The sequence below is a fragment of the Eumetopias jubatus genome, unplaced genomic scaffold, assembly GCF_037043125.1.
Source record: "Eumetopias jubatus isolate StellerSeaLion01/CBP00866 unplaced genomic scaffold, mEumJub1_p1.0 scaffold_11, whole genome shotgun sequence".
Lineage (NCBI taxonomy): Eukaryota > Metazoa > Chordata > Mammalia > Carnivora > Otariidae > Eumetopias > Eumetopias jubatus.
Genome location: NW_028274817.1, coordinates 116224811 through 116245449, shown reverse-complemented (window position 1 = coordinate 116245449; position 20639 = coordinate 116224811). Strand labels below are relative to the sequence as shown.

Sequence of the window (20639 nt, the reverse complement as noted above, 5' to 3'; positions counted from 1 at the left end):
CAGGTTATGTACTGTATGTTATATATTACATATTATAACCTCACAAAATGTGACTATTTCTACTTGTCAGTTTCTGACTGTCTTGCAAATTCTGAAGCTCTGTCTAAATAATCAAGCTACAAGCACAGATTTAGAAAAATCATTCAGTCCAGTGACTCTTTTTTTTTTTTTTTTTAAGTAGGCTCATGAAGGGCTTGAATTCACAACCCTGAGATCAAGACCCGAGCTGAGATCAAGAGTCAGATGCTTAACCAACTGAGCCACCCAGGCGCCCTTAGTCCAGTGACTCTTAAGATCACTCATTCTCACAACTGTTAATTCCATTACTGGTTGAGTTGAAAAAGAGTTGAATTGGTTATGTAGGGTTAGCACTTTGTGCAATCTTCCAAATCCACCTGTAATGCTCTTAAAAACTAAACAGTGGGAGGCTAGAATGGGAAAGATAAATTCAAATTGGATCTTAAATCATTATTTCCTTCTTTCAGGAAAGTTTACCTGCATCGAGGTTAAGTTTCACCTGGAACGCCAGATGGGATACTATTTAATCCAGATGTACATCCCCAGTCTGTTGATAGTCATTTTGTCCTGGGTCTCCTTTTGGATAAACATGGATGCAGCCCCTGCTAGGGTTGCACTGGGCATCACCACTGTCTTAACAATGACTACCCAGAGTTCAGGTTCCAGGGCATCTCTGCCAAAGGTAAGAAGTCTCCTCACTTGACAACAAGTGACAGGAGGCGGGGGGGGGGGGAGGAAGGGGTTGTCAAAGGTCTTCTGGGCTGGAGAATTCTGTGAAGACAGAAATGTTTGCCATCCTGTGGTACTGGTGGAGGTGCAATGCAATAAGAGAATGAAGAGCTGAGTTTGAGAGAATTAGAGCTCTGAGGACATGGGGGACCTTCCTGATCAGATCAATTAGGGGAGAGGAGAATCAGGGTTGAGAGAGAAGAGGAATGAGTGAAGGCAGAAACATGGCTCAGGAATTATGTCTAAGAAGCCCTTGAGTGCTTTTGACCTCATGTTGTTCATGAGCCATGAAGCTTGCAGGAATTAGAGTAAGATTGATGCAACTTACGCTGTACTATCAAGTATTTATTGGTGAGCCTATTGTGATTCATGTGCTCAGTGAAGTCATTTACAATAATAAGTTTGAATTAAGCTCCCGGAAATTTACACAGAAAAGCCATGTCAATGAGTATATATGAGAAATAAATATAAATATTAGAGTGCAGCAAAGTAGATACACAAATCTTTGTCATTCCTTAATTTGCCTTAATGGTTGACACACAATTATTTTCAAGTGACATAGTTACCTAGAGAAAGAACAGAGGAGTCTTCCAAGATGGTGAAAACTCTGACAACCATGGCGGGTGGACAGAGAAGCATGAGATGGATAACAGGTACACATAGACATTTTGTAGCACTTCAAATAATAATCCATAATGGCTGTATAATTTATTTTTATGTAAGGGCAGGCCCTCTATATTTGTAAATATTGCTTAAGCAAACAATGATAAATGTCCTGTTTGTGAAATGTCCCAGCACTCCAGAAGTGTACCTGTGTGTGTTTCCTTTTCACTGAGTACACTGAGCCGCTGGCTTCAATTTTCCAGGAGCGTGAGTTCAATTTAGTAATCACTGTACACTGTCTCATACTGGTTGGGCAGTCTCTCCAAAACCTAGTTCCAGCAAATAATTGAGGTATAATCCCCTATCTTTGCTGGCTTGAGCTTATGTTCAGTTGTGCGACATTTGACATAAGCTATGTCTAGCTTGCCTCTCCATGATCAGCTTGTGTGGTATCGAAGACTGAGAAAGGGATAAAAAGGGATAGATCCAGCTCCACTTTTTAATTTTTTTAATTTAATTTTTAATTTTCTAGAATAACAAATAGTATAAAATACTTGTATTTCTATTGAAATACAGATATCAGAAATACTAACTGCTTCCTTTTCATCTACATAATAACAAATCAATTTTACCTAATAAAAATTCTAATCCACAGTGTGCCCCAACCCAAACAGGTTCATTTGCTTATGACTTGTTAGTTATTAGTTCTAGCCATCACTGCATGCCATGCCATTGAACCTCAGGATGCACAAAACATGTAGTTTACAATTTAATAGATAGCTGAAGTATTGGTTACAAGTTGTAAGCAGATAATGTCAAAAAAGAAGACATTTATAGCCTCCAAACTCCCATTGCTATGAAAAAGTAGTCATTTAATTTCAAAATGGAAGCTTTTGTTTTTCTAAATTTGTTATTCATTCTTATTAGCTATTATGATTCTACATCAAAGGTCAAAACTATTGCTAAATCAATGGTCACTGATCAGTGATCTTTGTCTGCAGAGGCAATCAGGAACTCAGATAAACTAAAAGATAGTATATTTAAAAGTCATTTTATACTTGGCTCTGAACTCATAGTGGTTATCCTTTAGCCATCAGTAGGTTTATCTTCCTACATATGTTCTTCTTGGGCTATTATTAAACATTGTTGGCTCTCAACTGACTGTGGGGAGATGTGACTCACATAGATTACAGTGAGAAAGGAAAATGGGATAAAAAGTGAGTCATGGAAAATAAAGAATTGACCATACACACACACACACACACACACGCACGCACACACGTGTACTCATTTTAATTTATAAACACTGTAGTCCCCAAGCAGATGCCCCACTATGCTGATTGTACAGTTGTTCCAGAGCCTATAGCAATACCCTTTACAGACTAGGCATGCACCTTGCACTTTCAAAATAAGACATGCTTGTTAGAGAAAAAATAGAAGATACAGAAAATATCATTAACATTAACTATCCAGTAAGTAACGGTTGTTAAGACTTTGGTATATTTTCTTCCAGCCTTTCTTTGATGCACATTTGTAGGCAAACCCACACACATGAACACACAGAAAATTGGATCAAAACTGTCTAAAAAGACAATTATGTACTATCTGCCATTTCCATAGCATTAAAAATCTATCATGAACATACTTTGCAGTGACATAATAGCCTATCTGGCATATTAACAATCATTTATCTTACTATCTTGGATATTTAGGATTTTGTTATTTGCTTTTCTAAGTGTGATCATTATAAATATATTTGTATATGAGTGCTTGTGTCTCACTGTGTTCTAGAAGACATGTGTATATATTTTTTCAACCTTATTTTACAATGGAAAAAAGAAGAAATTGAGGATGATTAGAGAAAATGAGGGACAATCTGTAGGAAAATGCCCAATATCTTCCATTCAGGCAAAAATTTTGTCTTGTTCATCATGTTAACTTCAGCACCTAGTACAGTGTGTGACTTACACTAAATGATCAATAAATCCTCATTGAATGGATAAAGAAGTTAATGAACAACCATGTTTCCCCTTGTGAAACCATGTAGAAGATACACTTAACACAGACTCTATGCATAAATGTTTTACAGAAAATATTAGAGTTCTAATATATGGAAGAATCTCATAATAATATGACATATACCACAGAGGAATGGAATTTCTCTAAAGGACTATGTTTCCCTTTTCAGAAGTTCTCAAGTAGACTTTGGGAAGTTAAGAATATATCCACAAATACATATTTTGGAAATACAGGCAGGCCTCCCAGATCTAAATCTTAAAGACTTCTTTTCACTTAACCTCTCCAAGCCTGTTTCCTCATTTCTAAAATGAGAATAACCTTATCTACTCCTTTTAAAAATTGAACTAGGATGAGATGAGGTATTACTTATATAAATCATTTAGCCCAGTTTCTGTACATGGTAGGCACTCAATTCATTCTCGTTTTTATTATTTTTCCCTGTCCGTAATATTAGTAATATTAGAAGACTCATAAATGGCCTATGAGTAGAAGATACCATGTTCTTCAGATGGCCCATTATTTGGTTATAATCATGATGCCAATGAGATGAGCCAAAGTTTGTCATATGCATGTGTGTGTGTATACACCCATGTATGTGTTTTTCATAGGTAGGCAATTTATTGAATGGGTTAAGCTCTAGAGCGGCTGAATAAGCAATGGCTCTGTTTTTCTCTAATCACTGCCATTAAACATCCTCAGTTGGTTCTATTTTCCCTGTCCCTGGAGGACACTTCAGAAAGATTCCATAGGGTCTCAGTTACTATATGCCATGCCATTAGACCGAGAATGAACAAACATGTGTTTTACAATTTAATAGACAGCTAAAGTATTGGTGATAAATACTTTAGCACAGTCCTTTTTTTTTTTTTTTTTAATTTATTTGACAGAGAGAGACACACGGAGAGAGAGGGAACACAAGCAGGGGGAGTGGGAGAGGGAGAAGCAGGCTTCCCGTGGAGCAGAGAGCCTGATGCGGGGCTCGATCCCAGGACCCTAGAATCATGACCTGAGCCGAAGGCACACGCTTAACGACTGAGCCACCCAGGCATCCCTTTAGCACAGTCCATTATCAGGTTTTTAAAAAATCAGCTAGCTTGAAATAAAACTTCAGTCTCACAACCAATTCAATGTTCTTTTCCTCCCTTGCCCCCAGCCCAGGCCTAACCTTTGGCCTGAAGATGTCCGGCGAGGTGGACATGTTGTCTGTTCTTACCCTTGCTTTTCACAGCTCTTACCCTTGCTTTTCCAATTCTCTTCCCCACTCCTGTTGCTTGCTTCTCTACTATTGAGGGCTGAGGGTGAAAGAGTGGATGGAAGAAAGTTGTACAAGACTAACACTATTGTATTTGAACTCTTGCCTTCTCTAATGGCAGGCCTCCAAATACTGGCTTTCTTGATGGTTGAACTTGAGTTCCTCGATAATTCCTGGGGATCCTGCACATTACACCATTCCTGGATGAATAATGCAATCTCTGGCTGGTGTCTTATAATTTCCTCTTATCTATCACTTCCTAGCAGCATATCCCATACAATTTCTTACTCCCCGGCTCTCCTTACTCAAGTAGATAGCCCTCCTGGTTGACACGTTTTGAAGATAATTCACATCTATCTTCCACACCATTTATTTGGCCCACCAAGAATATGTGTTCATTGCCTTGCTAAATAGTGGAAATGCAACTTAACTGTTAACGCATCTGCTTTTACCCTACCATCTTGGGTATTCTAGCTAACCTACTGCCTTCAGAATTTATCCAGGTAAGAAACAAGTATTGGTGTTCATTTTTTAGTACAAAACCCAAACTACTGAGGACACATGACAAGCTCTCCTAATAACACCTTTACTCTCTCATCCAGGAGCAACCTTTTGGAATTTCAGCAGCTCAGCAGATACATGACATGTGCAAGAGATGCCAGTCTCTTCTCTTACCAGGGTGAGGGTAAACCATCTTCTCCCCATCTTTAGGAGAATAGGGTAAAGGCCACAGCACTCTCAATATCCATGAATCCCATTACTTCAATTAATTCTTTTCAAATGTCTAGTCTTCTGTAATGGTACAGGCTATGGAGTGCAATCGTCTCTAGATAGCATTTGCTTTGTTCTAGCAAGTCCTGTATCCTTCATGCATATGTGTAGAGTCTCCCTTCAGAGTGAGGTTTTAGTTGACATCCTGAGACAAGAATATCCCATTCCCATACTATTATACTTATGAATGAACATACTTAATTTTAGAGCTTTAGTCCTATGAGGTAAGGACTCCATTGATGTCATCTGTTTACATATCACCACTTAGCACAACACCTGGACCATAGTAGATGCTCAGTAAAGATTGGGTTAGTAAATGAATATACAGTGTTAAAAAATTTATGGTCAAGTGGCATGCCAGGTGTAATTTAATTGGTGATTCATTCATCCATTCATTTATTCAACTAACAGTTATTGAATGTTTTCTCTGTGCCACCCATTGTGCTAGGGGCTAGAGAAATCAGAGATAAATAAAACATAGTCCCTGCCCCCACGGACTTGTCATCTAGTATGCTAGAGGCAGATACCTGGAATGGTGACCATTAAACAATGTGGAATATAAGGACATCCAGAAGCATGCCTAACCTATTAAATGAAGTAGGGAGAAATGGAGGGGGAGGAAAAGGACTGGAGGAAGAGGGCAGAGAAGGAGGGAGAGAAGTAGTGTTAGGAAAATGGCCTGAAGGAGGGAGCCTGAGCTGAATTTATGAAGAAAATAAAATAGGTACTGTAGAAGGTGGCAAAAGTCTTTCCAGGCAATGAGGACTTCCTACTCATATTTGGGCTACACCTATAAAATAAGATTTTCTAGAAGACACTCTGGGCAGGTTTCCAACATGCTTCACAAATTTTAAGCACATTTCAAGTAGTGTATATTGATTCCAAGTTAATTTCCTGCTTTCCTGCCAACCAAAGCTTTTTGTGGTTTTTGTTTGGTTTGGTCTGGTTTTGTTTGGTTTGATTTGGTTTTCAAAAGTTCAATCTCTTCCCTAAATACAGGAAAATGAAATACCAGCATGGTATCTGTTCCATAGGTGCCTTCCCATTTGAAACTGTAAAATTGGTTTTTTAAATATACATCTCTGCCAACTTCCAAGAAGCTGTTCTGCTGGTAATGTTCTATTTGGAGCACAAAACTCCTAGTGGTAGACTAAAGGCTGGGTGTATTGTTGTCTTTTCAACCCACAGGAAAATATCAGGATGAATTGAAGGCTGTGAGACATCAGGCAGGCTTTGAGTGTGGCCAGAGTTAAACAATTAATTTTCCTTTACTTGTGTTTGCTATTATTGCTGAATGATTTGCAGCCACTCCTAAATGTGTCTTGAGTCCTCATTTGTAGCTGCAGCCCAGAGACTGTAGAGGTGAGAGCCAGTGTTGGTAGGGGACAGTTGGGATGATGTGGTGTGCAGGTGACTCTGACAGATCCTTAGCCATCACCTCAAAGCAAGGATCCAGAGGTATTATCTTTGGCTATTATTAACCAAGATGCCCTATGTCCTATATAAGGAAATTTCCCCTTACTTTTCAGCCATCTGGTCAACTAAGACCAGCTGGACCATTTCAAGCAGCTGCCAAACCCAGGACAGCTTGAAATTTTAAACAAAAGAGGCCATAATCTTACCATGTTTGGTCTTGCTTTATTCCCCAAGAGAATTTTTCTAGCTAGAGACTGCAGTAAGAGAAACTATGAAAGCAGCAAGGCTGATACCTACAGAAGTTTTGAAATAAGAATTTGTCTGGATGTCTGTTTTAACTCTAAGAAAATAAAGATGATTGCTCCTTGAATCAAGTACATCCCCAGCGAATTGGAATGAATCTCCTATGTCAGATGGGTTTTTCTGGAAGAAGATGGGAGTAATTTTGTCTTATAAAATCAGGATTTTACTTAGTCCTCAGATAAAAGGTTGAAAAGTAAGAAAGCCAAGCTTTGGCAAGTTGATCTGCAGGCCTGCTTGCTTTAGCCAGATGTCTGCATATATGGGAGACTACATAAACTTTCTCTTCCAGCATTTCCTGAGACACAGCAAATTAAAGAGTTGTTGATATGGTGAGTGTCTGATAAAAATATGCAAAGAGATGAAGTGCACGAATTCTTTTGAGACAGAGCTGGAGCACCAATGGCACTTTAGTTCAAGAATGTTGTTGGAAAGCTGACAGTGGGAAAAGCTACCCAGGCTGTGCTTCTGCTCAAGTCTTGATGAGGTTCATAAACCTTTTTTGGGATAGCATTTTAAGGGTCAGGATTATTATTTTTTTTTTTATTTTAATTCCAGTATAGTTAACATACAGTGTTATATTAGTTTCCAGCATACAATATAGTGATTCAGCACTTCCATGCATCATCCATTGTCCATCACAAGTGCCCTCCTTCATCCCCATCACCTATTTCACCCAGCCCCCCACCCACCTCCCCTCTGGTAACCATCAGTTTGTTCTCTTATAATTAAGAGTCCTGTTTCTTGCTTTGTCTCTTTTTTCCATTTGCTCACTTGTTTTGTTTCTTAAATTCCACATGAGTGAGATCATATGGTATTTGTCTTTCTCTGACTTATTTTCACTTGGCATTATATTGTCTAGCTCCATCCATGTCATTGCAAATGGCCAGATTTCACTCTTTTTTATGGCTGAATAATATTCTGATACACACGCACACACACACACACACACACACACACATGCACACACATACACACATACATACCACATCTTCTTTATCCACTCATCTATCAAAGGACCCTTGGGCTACTTCTACTTCCATGATTGGCTATTGTAAATAATGCTTCAATAAACATGGGGTGCATGTATCCCTTTGAATTAGTGTTTTTGTATTTTTTGGGTAAATACCCAGTAGCGTGATTACTGTATCATAGGGTAGTTCTATTTTTAACTTTTTGAGAAACCTCAAAAAGGATTATTTTGAACTCTCTCTTTCCATTTCACTAAAATGGGTAACTCTATCTAGGTCATACAGCCTAAATGTCTCTGGTTCTTATAAATGCCACACAGTGAGGGAAAAATCAACTATTATGGAACATGTACTACATAAAGAAACAGAACTTCTTAAGAAGACTGACACATACATAAACTAGATTATAATTTAGTAAAGTAAGGACAGTGGGGTAGATTTTTTTTTTTTTTTTTTTACAAAAAATGGCTGTAATGATTCTCCTCTCTGTATCCATACCCTTTGGGTAACAGGCTCCTCCCACATTGTCAACTTGACTGTGTGACTTGCCTTGGCATGCTGGACAATGGCAATTGTGACATAAGCAGAGACTTCAAAAATGTTTGCATATTGTAGCTAGCTTTCTCCTGCTACTCTTGGGATCCCGTACACACTACCATGTGAATAAGGCCAGGCTAGCCTTCTGAATGATGAGAGACACGTGGCCCAGCTATCTCAGTTACCAAGATGACAGCCAGCTAACCACCACTTCCTTGCTCACTGCTCTAGGCACACTGGCCTTCCTGCAGTTTCCTGAATATGCCAGGCACATGCTGTCATCCCCAGGGCCTTTGCAATGACTGCTCTCTCTGCCTGGAATGCTCTGCCCCCAGATATTTACATGATAAACTTTTCCACCTTTTCCAAGTCTTTATTCAAATCCTGCCTCCTCAGTAAAGCCTGTTCTGGCCTTTATCACTTTACCCATGCCCTCATCCATACCCTGACCCAACTTTTCATTTTTTTTGCTTTCTCACTATACTTTATTACCTTATAGCAACCCTATGACTTGTATAAAACTCTATTATAGATTATGTTTCCTGTATATTGCCTGTTTCCCTTAGCTTGACTATGAACTCCATGAAGGCAAAGATCTTTATCTAGTTTGCTTCCTAAAACACCTAGCCTATAGTATATGCTCAGGAAATGTTTGTTGATAGAATGAATGAATGAATGAATGAATGAATATATACATCTCTAAAGTCTATTCATTGTGAAAATTCCATCTAAATTTTCTCGAGGATACCGAACAAATAAAAGGAGCCCACATAGCCAGGGGCCCATCTTTCCTTAACTGGCTGGCTACTCATTACCACAGAGAATCCTGACTGCCTATGTTATGTTACTGTAACATAATTACATTATTTTCAAGTTTCACTTCTCCGACTGACTATATCAAATAGTGTTATGTACAGTTTTTGATAGCTGTTTCTCTTAGAGCAATGTAGCCAAAGAAATAATAATACAACAACAATGGTTTAGATGATGAGAGAGCATGCAGACAGACTATTTTTATCTAAGTTTTGCTTCCTCAGCACGGTCACAACTAATTTGGAAGTTTCTCAGTGTGCCAACGCAAGTGTCCATTCCCCCTTCTTGCTGCTCCAGTTTGTTTGGATGCAAGGGTGGCCTCTGAGTCCTGGTGAAGGCACCCAGTGCTCTCCCCATCCGAGCTCTCCACAGCCACTCTGGGCCACAGGTGCCATGCTCTACTTTTTCTTAGGGGCCCAGACACCAGAAAATACTCCCCTTTATTTACCTAACAAAAACCAAGTGGATTTTTGCTTTCCTCTGATTTTAATACGTCATCAAAGACTATCTGTGCATTCAAACTTAAGGAATGCTTTGGACTGCATCTAGGACTCGAGAGGTCATGAGCTCCAATCTGAAGCCAACTGTGTATAACCAAAGCACATCATTTTCCATCCCTCCCAATAACGGGGGGTGGGGGGACAACTCCATTTGCTTTCCAAAATTAACTATGCCTTAATGAAACTGGAGTAGTGAAATATTTTCTAAACTACATATGACTTGATCTTATAAAATCTCAAACTTTTGTGTTGTTAAAAGAGCCTCAGCAATCCTATTAGGGATATGAAAACTGATGACATGAAGGTGAATTCACTTCTCATTTTTTGAGATCTGCTTGAAGTGGGGGCACCTGGGTGGCTCAGTGGGTTAAGCATCTGCCTTCGGCTCAGGTTATTATCCTAGGGTCCTGGGATGGGGCCCGGCATCGGCGTTGGGCTCCCTGCTCAGTGGGGAGTCTGCTTCTCCCTCTCCCTCTGCCCCTCCACCCGCTGGTGCCCTCTCTCTCAAATAAATAAAATCTTAAAAAAAAAAATCTGCTTGAAGTGGATGCCACTTCTTACATGAAGCCCTCATGAAGCTCCATAAAATGTAAATGGCTTGTTTTCCTTGCCTCCACGGTACTTCGTGCTTTATATCAATCATTGCATTGCATTTTGGACTCCTGGCTTAGTGATTACGGCCCATGTGTCCCTGCCCTACTTGAAATCGTGCGACTCTGCATAACCTGTGTGACTTACACAAAAGCAGCCCTCAGTAGTTACTGCTGAAGTACTGTAAGAAGACCATGTTCAACAGTTTCTGATGTTCGGTGATCAGAGTAATAAGAATTACTGCCGGAGCTTAATGGGCCTGAAAAGAAAGTGTCACTAAAGCAGAGGGTCTCAGACTTTGCTGCACGTTAGAATCAGCTGAGGAAATTTTCAAGCTTTCTCAGATTTCACCACAGACAAATGAAATCGAACTATGTGGCAGTAGGGTCCAGGCATCAGAATTTAAACAAAATGTTAATGTGTAGCCAGGGCTGAGAACCGCGGCTCTGAATTTTGTTTGGCGTGTTCCAGGGAAATGTTTTCAGTGTTTATCATGTACCAGAATATATATATTCACTTGAACTTCACAACAACACTCAGAACTAGATACTATTATTATCCTCACTTTGGAGATGATGGTACCAATGCACAGAGGAATGAAGTAACTTGCTCACGTTCATACAGAGTGAGATCTGTTGTTTAAGCCTAATGACTACTCATGGCGCCACAGCATCTTTCATAGTTAACAGTTGCGGAGTTCCTTCCACGTGCCTGGCCCTGTGCTAAACCCTTTTACAGAGGCCGTGTCACTGCAAACAGATAACACAAGCACGATTTTGCATCATCAGGTAACAGGTAGGGAAATGGAAACATAAAGAGGTTAAGTAATTTGTCAAGTTATTTTTCTAGCAAGCGAAGAACTAAGATTCAAACCGCTGGTCAATTCAAATCCTCCTGAAGGAAGAACTAAGAATTTTAAGTTCCAACACGCTGTCCATACCATGCTAATTACAGGTGGAAGTTTTGACTGTGAGAGGAGTTATTTTCCAGGCTCTGAAATCCCTGTCTGTGGCTATGCATATTGTATTCACGGGGTACTGAATGCAGTTGGCAACTTTGTTCATCATTTGGATGGAGAGACAATGCTTGCCTGATTGTCCTCTATCATATTATGAAAGGACTTTTAATGGCTCCTAAGGCTTCCGTTATGCGGTCCTCCTCAGCAGACTCTCTGACTGAACTCAGTTGCTGTTTATTGCTTCGGTCAGCTGTAGGCATTTTAACCATCATTTTCATCAGCTCACAGGTATGATTATGTTAAGAGCCCCACCGGACATAAGCCATTATCTATCATTTAATGCCAACTAAAAGGTTGAACAAAAGCAGATTGGGTGATCGTCGACAACAAAACGGTTAAATAAGTTGTGGCCTATTCATACAATGAAATACTAGGTACAAAAATGTAACAACTGCAGGCACACTTAACAACAGAGATGAATCTCTGTCAAACCTAATGTTGAAGAAAAGTTAACAAGCACAGAAAAATATGTTCGCAGGCAAAATTAATCTAGGGTGTTTGCACTAGATATGGTGGGATTTGGGAAGTAGAGAGGGATTAGTGACTGGGGGGGACCACGAGGGATTGAGCTTCAGGGGTCAAGGAATGTCCTATTTCTTGACCTGGGTGGTTATGTGGGCATGTGCATTTTGTGGTGATTTACTGAACTGTATAGCTGTGATCCTGGTACATTGTGTTTCCAATATAAATGGCACATTTTGTTTCTAAGAAGAGGAATAAAAGTTGTTTGGTAGAGCAAAAAAAAAATACAGGTTCCCCAAATGAGCTTACAAGAACGTTTCGGCACAAAGCCATTCTTTTTTCTTTCTTTCTTTCTTTTTTTTTCAATTTTCTTTTTGATCTGGTACTTTAAAATATTTTAATACAGAGGTTTTAAAAAAAAAACGAGATTGCACAAATAATGAAGAAACAATAGAGAATACTGTTTCCTCCTCTTCCTTTTTCAGAACAAAAATCACAAAAGCTGATATTTATTGACTCTAGGTTCCAAACTTGCTACAAAGTGCTTTTCATTCATATATTATTTAACCCTCTCCACAATCCTATGAGCTAGATATTATTAGTCCCATTTTCGGGATAAATAGATTGAAACTCAAGGTTGTACAACTAATAAGTGCCAAAGCCAGAATTCAAACTTAATTGGACCCTACTCTATTCCTTTCTTACTATGCTACTGTCTTCATTTTATAGTCACCTAATGTCCCTTCAGCCTTTAAAATGGATATCCTTTACGACTGCTGCAATTTATATGCTTGAGGGTTGACTGAAGAGGCTCAAAGGATTCGGTAACCTAGAGATCCCTTCCATATTCTTACATTATGAGACACAGTGTTGACGGATCATAATGAATTTTCCATCCAGTTCTGACTTCTCCCCGGAACAGTCTCACCCTTTACGTTGCTTCACGCTGCTGTTCCCTGCTCACTTGCTAAACAATCCTTTCTTATGAAAAGGGAAATTAACAGCTTTCTGTCACTGGAGAGAATTTGAAGGTCCAAGATATTAAACAAATTGGTACCTAATAGTGTTTCCCGCCTTATGTAATCCTAATGAAAAGATCCCTAAAAAAAGGAATGAACGTTTTGTAATTGGCTCATAGAGAAGACCATTTCCCTTTACCCATAAACTTGTTGGTTCCAAACCATATGCATGGGTTTCTCTTTTTGTGGGACTCCATAGAAAGTATGGTCTGCAAATATGCAAATACATTATAGGACTAGTCTTTATTCATTCAGTTTTATTTAATATTCATAGTAGAGCCTGTCTTCTAAGATGCACTTTTTCCTGTTTTCACAGCTCTGAGTTTGGGTTGCAGCTTAAAACTGAAGGCAAATCACAGTTTAATTAGAGATGTTTTTCTTTCTCAGTGGCGTGTAAAATAACGACACATCTTCCAATACTGGCATCTTAGGTGTAATGAACCACTGTACTGAACTTCTTCTAGAGCCAGCCACTATGCTTGGCACTGGGCATATAGAAGTAAGCAGGATATACATGTGCCCAGCCTTCCTGAGAGCCCACATCCCACTGGAGTTACACAAATTGAGTATGTAATTGGCTGATAATACTGCAATGCCCCCTGAATGATCAGGTTTTCTAATCTGGTTGTGGGAACAAGCGCTATCCTCGGCCCTGTGAGAACACCAGATCCCCTTTCCTCTAGTTCTTTATGGCTATTCTTTCCCTGGCCTTATTTACTTTCCTCACGGGAGTACTTTGCTGACTGCTCTGGAGGAACCTTCTTCAGACCTCTGGAACTCATTGTCTGTCTCCCTTGGCTCTTCTCTCCATTCTGGCACTCTACCCTGTGAACTCTAGACTCCGTGGACTCCCAGACCCTCAGCTTCAGCTCTTCAATTCTGGGAGTTTGTTCGTCCTCTCTGCATCATGACCTGAAAGGTCTCTCAAAACAGTACACTGCAGCAATAGCTGGACTGACTGCATCTGTTTTCCATCTTTTAAGGATCACTATCCTTTTTGCCTGATGTCTAGTGCCTTGAAATCCATTTTCTTTCATGTTTTCTCCAGAGGTTTTTTAGTGATTCAGGATGGAGGGTAAATCTGGTCCCTCTTATTCTCTCTTGGCCTTAAGTGGAACTCACTGATGGTTTTGAGTCCATGATTTATTTTTAAAATTTGACATGGGATGTAAATAAATTGAATGTGACAATTTAGATAATGAAATAATTATCAGAACAAGCATTAGCTTGTAATGCTAAGAGTGCAGTGGTTCTAGTCAATGAAGACTGCATTTATTAACACATGGTCTATGAACTCTAAGACCGAGAACAAATGTTTTGTAAAGAAATTAATAATTAGGACGTATGGGCATGAATATTAATATCCTAATGGGAAAATTGGTTTTGCTCTACAAAATGTTTCATCAAAAGATGTGCCTCAAAGTGATATATTCCAACATATTTAGGATTATAGTTGACTGATAACTCTTGACTCTTTCTTTATAACACACTCTGGACTGCTTTGGGAAGAGGGGGCCTTAACCTCCCATTCGGCAACTCCTCTCTACAAGTCAATTTCTCTTGATTGTCCCTGCTTGCCCCCCGTGGATGCAGTCACTAAATCACATAATTATTTACTTCATTTAGGCTTGATTTGATTCAATAAATACTCAAGGCACACCTACTATGTTAGGCATTAAGTAGGTCAAAGAGATGGTAAGATAGTCTCCGCCCTTGAGGAATTTATGATCTAGTACAAGAGTCAGCAACTACTCTCTGCAAAGGGCCAGATAGTAAGGATTTTAGGTATTGTGGGCCATAAGGTCTCTGTCACAACTAAACTCTCCAGCTATGGCATGAAGACAGTCACAGACCATACATAAACAAATGAGTGTGGCTATATTCCAATAAAAAAAACCCTGACCTCATAGGAAGAAGCAGAGATACAAAGATGACCAAAAGCAAGTGCTACGGGATGTCACAGAAGGGAGATACATATCTTAATATCAGGTTTGTAAAAACTGAATGATTTAATGGAGGCAGCAATATTTGACTTCATGTATTAAGATTAGATAGGATTACAATAAGCAGAAATGACAGAAGACCTGAAATAAATACCAGAGATGAGTAAGCACCGAAGATTTGGGGGGAGAAGTCATCCTATTTAGCCAGAATGATGATTATACTCAGGAGTGAGGTAGAAAAATAAGGAAATGTAAGGTCTCTGGGCACCTTCCCCAGTCCCCAAGAGAAATTTCTTCCTCCTGTAGACTGGTTAAGCTCCTCTCCTTGGTCCTTTATCTCATTCTGCCTTATATTATGGTTATTTTTGCACTTCTCATTATTCCTCTGCTAAACAATCTTCACCTTTAGGGCAATGATTATATATTGTTCATCTTTGAATCTCCACTGTTTCTAGCCAGAGATGAGACACAACAGCAGAGGAAAGAAATCTGTGGGATTAATAAATGAAACCATCCACTTCAGCCCACACCATTTGGGTTTAGTAACTAGACTCTGAGGTCCCGCAGAAACAGTTTAAAGACTAGCTGACTCACAGGGGGTAGAAATGTTCACTCGTTACAACAGCAGCACCTTTATTTTTCAACAAGGGTCTTGGGAAGAAATCATGCAAGCGTGCATAGGTTAATTCCTTTAATTCCTCTTCCATGTAGATTTGACCGTAATTAGTAGCCACTTGAAACACAGCTTCTAAGTTGCAATTCTCCAGTCTATTTCAAGGGGGAAAATCCATATAGATAAGTACTGGGGTTTTATTTTTTAATCAAAAGGTTAATTAAGTGAATTAATCTTTATGTTTGAATATATTTTTCCATGAAATTTGGAATAAATAATTTAAATGGGTTAAAATCAAGTCAGTGTAGTATTAAAATGAATAATAAAGCTTAGGAAATGAGTAAAAATCCTATATGTTCTGTTAATCATGCATCAGCAGGCAAAATTGCCAATGGCAAGTTTAACATGAGAAGACAGGAAAGCTGATAAAGGTTCTCAAATCCTCCCGCAATTGCTAGTATCTCCATAGAAATCATTTTGTAAAATGCATAGTGCTTCACAGAGACCCAGTTTTTGAGCAGTTCTTCAAAGAAAAGCACCAAGCAGTTAGCATTTAAATGAACCTTCTGAATTGCAATGAGAGTAAATAAGTGCAGAATTATAAATCAGCTTTATTGTGTCCACTGAGAAAATGAAGAGACAGCAAAACTGGACTCTGACTACACACATGGGGCTGAGAGCCAATGGTGACGCCATCCCTCAGCAGGATCAGTTCATATAACACCTGTGTGTCGTGAGACTACGTGGTAAGTGGTAGCTTACGAGTAGGAACCTTCTCTTGTTAGTAAAGAAGCAAACAAGAGAAGTATTATGGTCAAAATCTGTGTCACTATTCACAAGAAAATGGGTTGTATCATAAGGATATAATGTACACGTCAAAATATGAGAATGCAAGACAATTTCTTGCATTTCTTTCGTGCATATTCAGTCACGGTCTTTGAAGGCCCCCAGAGAAGTGTTAATTTGTTCTTCATGTGCAGTTAATTCGGTCATGTGAGATGTGTGTCTCATGTTACCTCTACTGGAAACAACTCCTAAGGAAGAGTTTTGAGTTTATGTCTCCCAACCCCAAGTCGTGGGGATCAAATGTACTGTGGTTTGTATTGAGAGCAAAGAGATACTCCCCTTTGTGTCCAGGTAGAATCACCACTCCTGGGATTCCCTGGCCACACTGAAATTGGGACACATGCACAGAGAACCATTAGGGGTATGTCTGAAGGACACAGGAGCCGAATGAATGAGTTCCCAGTGGCCAAAGCTGGAACAATTTAGAGGAAATAAAGTGGTACTGGATTATAACCTATATTATAAAGTAAATATCCATGAGTACATACTGATATAAATAAATGAATAAAAATGGTTGGGGGACAGTAAATAAATCTCCCATGCAGAAGGACTCCAAACAATTTATGTAGATATTCTACCCTAAAGGAGATAGAGCATAATTCCCCACTTCTTAAGTGGAGGGTGTATGTAGTGAGTTTCTTCCAAAGAGGATAGCACAGAAAGGAGGAAAAAAAATAACTTTACAGTAGAGAAACCTGACAAACCTGACCTCAGCCAGATGATCAAAATCAACACCAACAGTGACAGGTGATGTTGAGAGCATGTGACCTTGATCCAATGTGATGAGAGGAGAACTTTACCTCTGTAGTCTTCTTCCCCAAAACCCATAACCCTGGTCTAATCACGTGAAAAACAACAGACAGTGCCCAGTCGAGGGGCATTCTACCAAATGCCTATCGAGTACTACCCCAAACTGTCAAGGTCATCAAAAACAAGAGAAGTCTGAGAAGCTGTCACAGCCAAAAGGAGTCTGCAGAGAGACAAAAACCAAATGTAATATGGTATCCTGGATGGGATCCTTGAACAACAACAACAAAATTACGTAAAAACTCAGGTATCGACGTTGGTTCATTAGGTACAACAAATATGCCAGACCAAAGGAAAATGTTAACATTAGGGAAAACTTGGCATAGGTTATATGGAAACTCTCTGTACTGTCTTTGCAACTTCCTATAAATCTAGAATTATTCTAAACTTTTTCTAAAGTTTATTATTCTAAACTTATTTTAAAGTTACTTTAAAAAGTACTATTTTAAAGCAACTGAAATGTCTTCTAGAATCCAGTGTGTGCCTAGGCATCCAAACTGGACTAGAGCAACGGAAAGAACAAAGGGAATCCTCTTTCTCTGTCTCCAAATAAGAGATCTAGTTTGTTCTATTCTCTCTCTCACTCTTCTTATCCACGCAGGGTAGCAAACCTGGCTATAGACAGTGCCAGAATGTTCATGTTGTAGGCTAGGTACCTGAACAGGGACTGTTCTCTTTCTGGCCCAATTCCAAATTCCCAGAGAGAAGGATTATCTGCTTTGGGACAGGATTCACCTCCATTCCAACAGCTGTGATAGACAGGGTTGGGGAAAGGACTCCAATCAGCCTAGCTTAGGTTGCTTGCTCGCCCTGGACAAATCAGTAGCCATTAAGGGAACAGGTATATGTGTGCACATGATGGCCCAAAGACCCTACCCTTGTGGGGGGGGAGAGGAAGAGGAGGAGGAAGAGAAGGAGTTTCTCCCAGGGTGGAGAGCAGTGGGGAGGACAAGGTAGCTCCTACCCGATAAAGGAATGTCCATGAAACATCTAAAATTGCGGGGGTAGGGGGGGGAGAAGCAGACTTAATATAAGACAGAAATATTTAGTACTTCTGAAAATGTACGAGTCCAAAATCCCTTATCCATACTTCTGAAATCCTCAAAGCTCTGAAAACCAAAAGGTTTTCCATAGCTCATTTGGCAGCAAACCTGTCCTGAACTGATGGGAGGCTAATTATACATTCTACATATCCCATTTAGTGTGAATATTCACACTGTTTGCCAAAGAAATATTAATGTGTTTGATTACAGGGTCTTCCCCAAGCCCCAGTAGGAGGAAGTAATATGTAATAAATTGAACATGTTACAGTATTACCTTAATAAAATCTGAAAAACTCTGAATTACAGTGCTTAAATGTTCCCATGGGTTTCATATAAGGGATACATATATAATGGTACATATACTGAAGAACATGAATGTCAATTTCTATGTAGGTCTGAAAACAAGAGCCTCAAAAATAAAAACCGTACAAGAAAACAAAGAAAAAACCTTTAAAACAGTGAAATAAAAATATATAATATCTATGCTCATTTGGGAGGATAAACTATTAATGGTAATACCTTATTTTTACATAATGTTTAGCTTTCAAATCTCTCTTCTGTTATTTAATTATCAAAACAAGTCTTGGACATAAGTAGGGCAAATACTATTATTGCTTTTATTGATAAGATTTTATCCATATCCAGCGAAGATTTTACTAGAGAAGCAGTAGGGTCCCAGTTACATGTCTCCTAACCACTAATCCAATATCCTTGAACTCTGGCGCTTTGTGTCTCAAATGGAAAGGGGTTGTTGAACTGGCACTTTGAGCCTGTAGGGAAAAGCATACCAAAGCCACTTAATATGTGCTTTCTTTGATGTTTGGGGGACTATGAAAAAGAAGGTTTGCCAAGGATCCTTGGGAAGGTGAAAGTGAGGCAGCTTCCTGCAGGATAAAACATCCAGGGTTCATATTCCTTGGACCTGAATCCCTTATTGGCTGTTAAGTGCCTTTGGTCAAGCCAGTTATCATAGTAGGTACCTCTTAAGGCTGCTGTGGGGTCTGACATGACACACTCCACAAGTAAAAGTCTTGCACGGTGTATTCCATAAAAGGTAGTTCTCTTCTCTTCTCCTTCAAAGTCCTGCTGGCCTTTCTTAGGAAGTCACCCAAACTTTCTTTCCCAGGTGACTTTTAATGGGAATCACATCTCCAATGCTGAGAAATAGGACACTGTAGACATATAGAAATACAACATACACCTCATGAAGGCAGAGACCCGTTGGGTACTCAGCATAGCACAGAGCTTGGTATGAAGTAAGTGCTCAATATATATATTTAGTGAATGAATAACTAAAGGAAGATTAGGAATTTTCCATTGGAGAAAATCCCACATCAGAAGGAAGGAAATCCTCAACATTTAATTAGTTAAATTAGGTGATTTAATACTCTTAGAAGAAATTCCCTCCTGTGTTGCAATTATTTATGGTTTTCTCTATTCAGTGACAATGCTCTTCTATTCCAGTGTCAGTATGGGAACCCCAGGGACAATTGTTAAAGCCAGCTCTCCAGGTCTGGGCCCTATGCCCCTCTGCTTTCTACTCCTCAAATGCTGCTCTAAATTCTTAATAAGTGCCTGAAAACCCCACAAAAAGAACTGAAATTGGTCTAAACTTGAGAGATTTATCCTATGTAAGTAGCTCCCCGTTTGTTTGTTTGCTATATTTGCTCTTTTTATTATTTTTGTTTGGAAGATGCCTAGAATTACATGGTAAACTCATCATTTAAAAAAATAATCAAGGGGCGGGCGCCTGGGTGGCTCAGTTGGTTAAGCGACTGCCTTGGGCTCAGGTCATGATCCTGGAGTCCCGGGTTCGAGTCCCGCATCGGGCTCCCTACTCAGCAGGGAGTCTGCTTCTCCCTCTGACCCTCCCCCCTCTCAAGTGCTCTCTCTCCATTCTCACTCTCTCAAATAAATAAATAAATAAAATCTTTAAAAAAAATAATCAAGGGGTGCCTGGGTGGCTCAGTCATTAAGCGTCTGCCTTTGGCTCAGGTCATGATCCCAGAATCCTGGGTTGGAGCCCTGCATCTGGCTCCCTGCTCTGCAGGAAGCCTGCTTCTCCCTCTCCCACTCCCCCTGCTTGTGTTCCCTCTCTCGCTCTGTCTCTGTCAAATAAATAAATAAAATCTTTTTAAAAAATGCTTTAAAAAATAATCAAGAAGTATACTGCTTGTACCATAAAGGAAAGGAATGTCATGGAAATGAAAAAGAAAGAAAAAAGAGCTAAAATATTCTGTTTAATCACAGGAAAAAAAATTTCCCAGGCACAAATCTTTTCTTTTATTAGAGTAAAAAAATACACACATTAAAATGCATAAAATGCCCTAATGTTAAGGGTACAACCCCCCAAATTTTTACACATATA

General features: G+C 39.4%; 1 protein-coding gene across 2 annotated transcripts in view; it reads left to right on the top strand.

Annotated features, from left to right (window-relative positions):
- Positions 1-20639, top strand: part of GLRA2 (glycine receptor alpha 2) — a 167906-nt gene that overhangs the window by 72427 nt on the left and 74840 nt on the right. For both annotated transcript variants that reach the window (XM_028115068.2, XM_028115067.2), the window contains exon 7: positions 486-700. In XM_028115068.2, coding sequence (XP_027970869.1) covers positions 486-700 — 215 coding nt within the window. The remainder of the gene's footprint in view (positions 1-485; positions 701-20639) is intronic.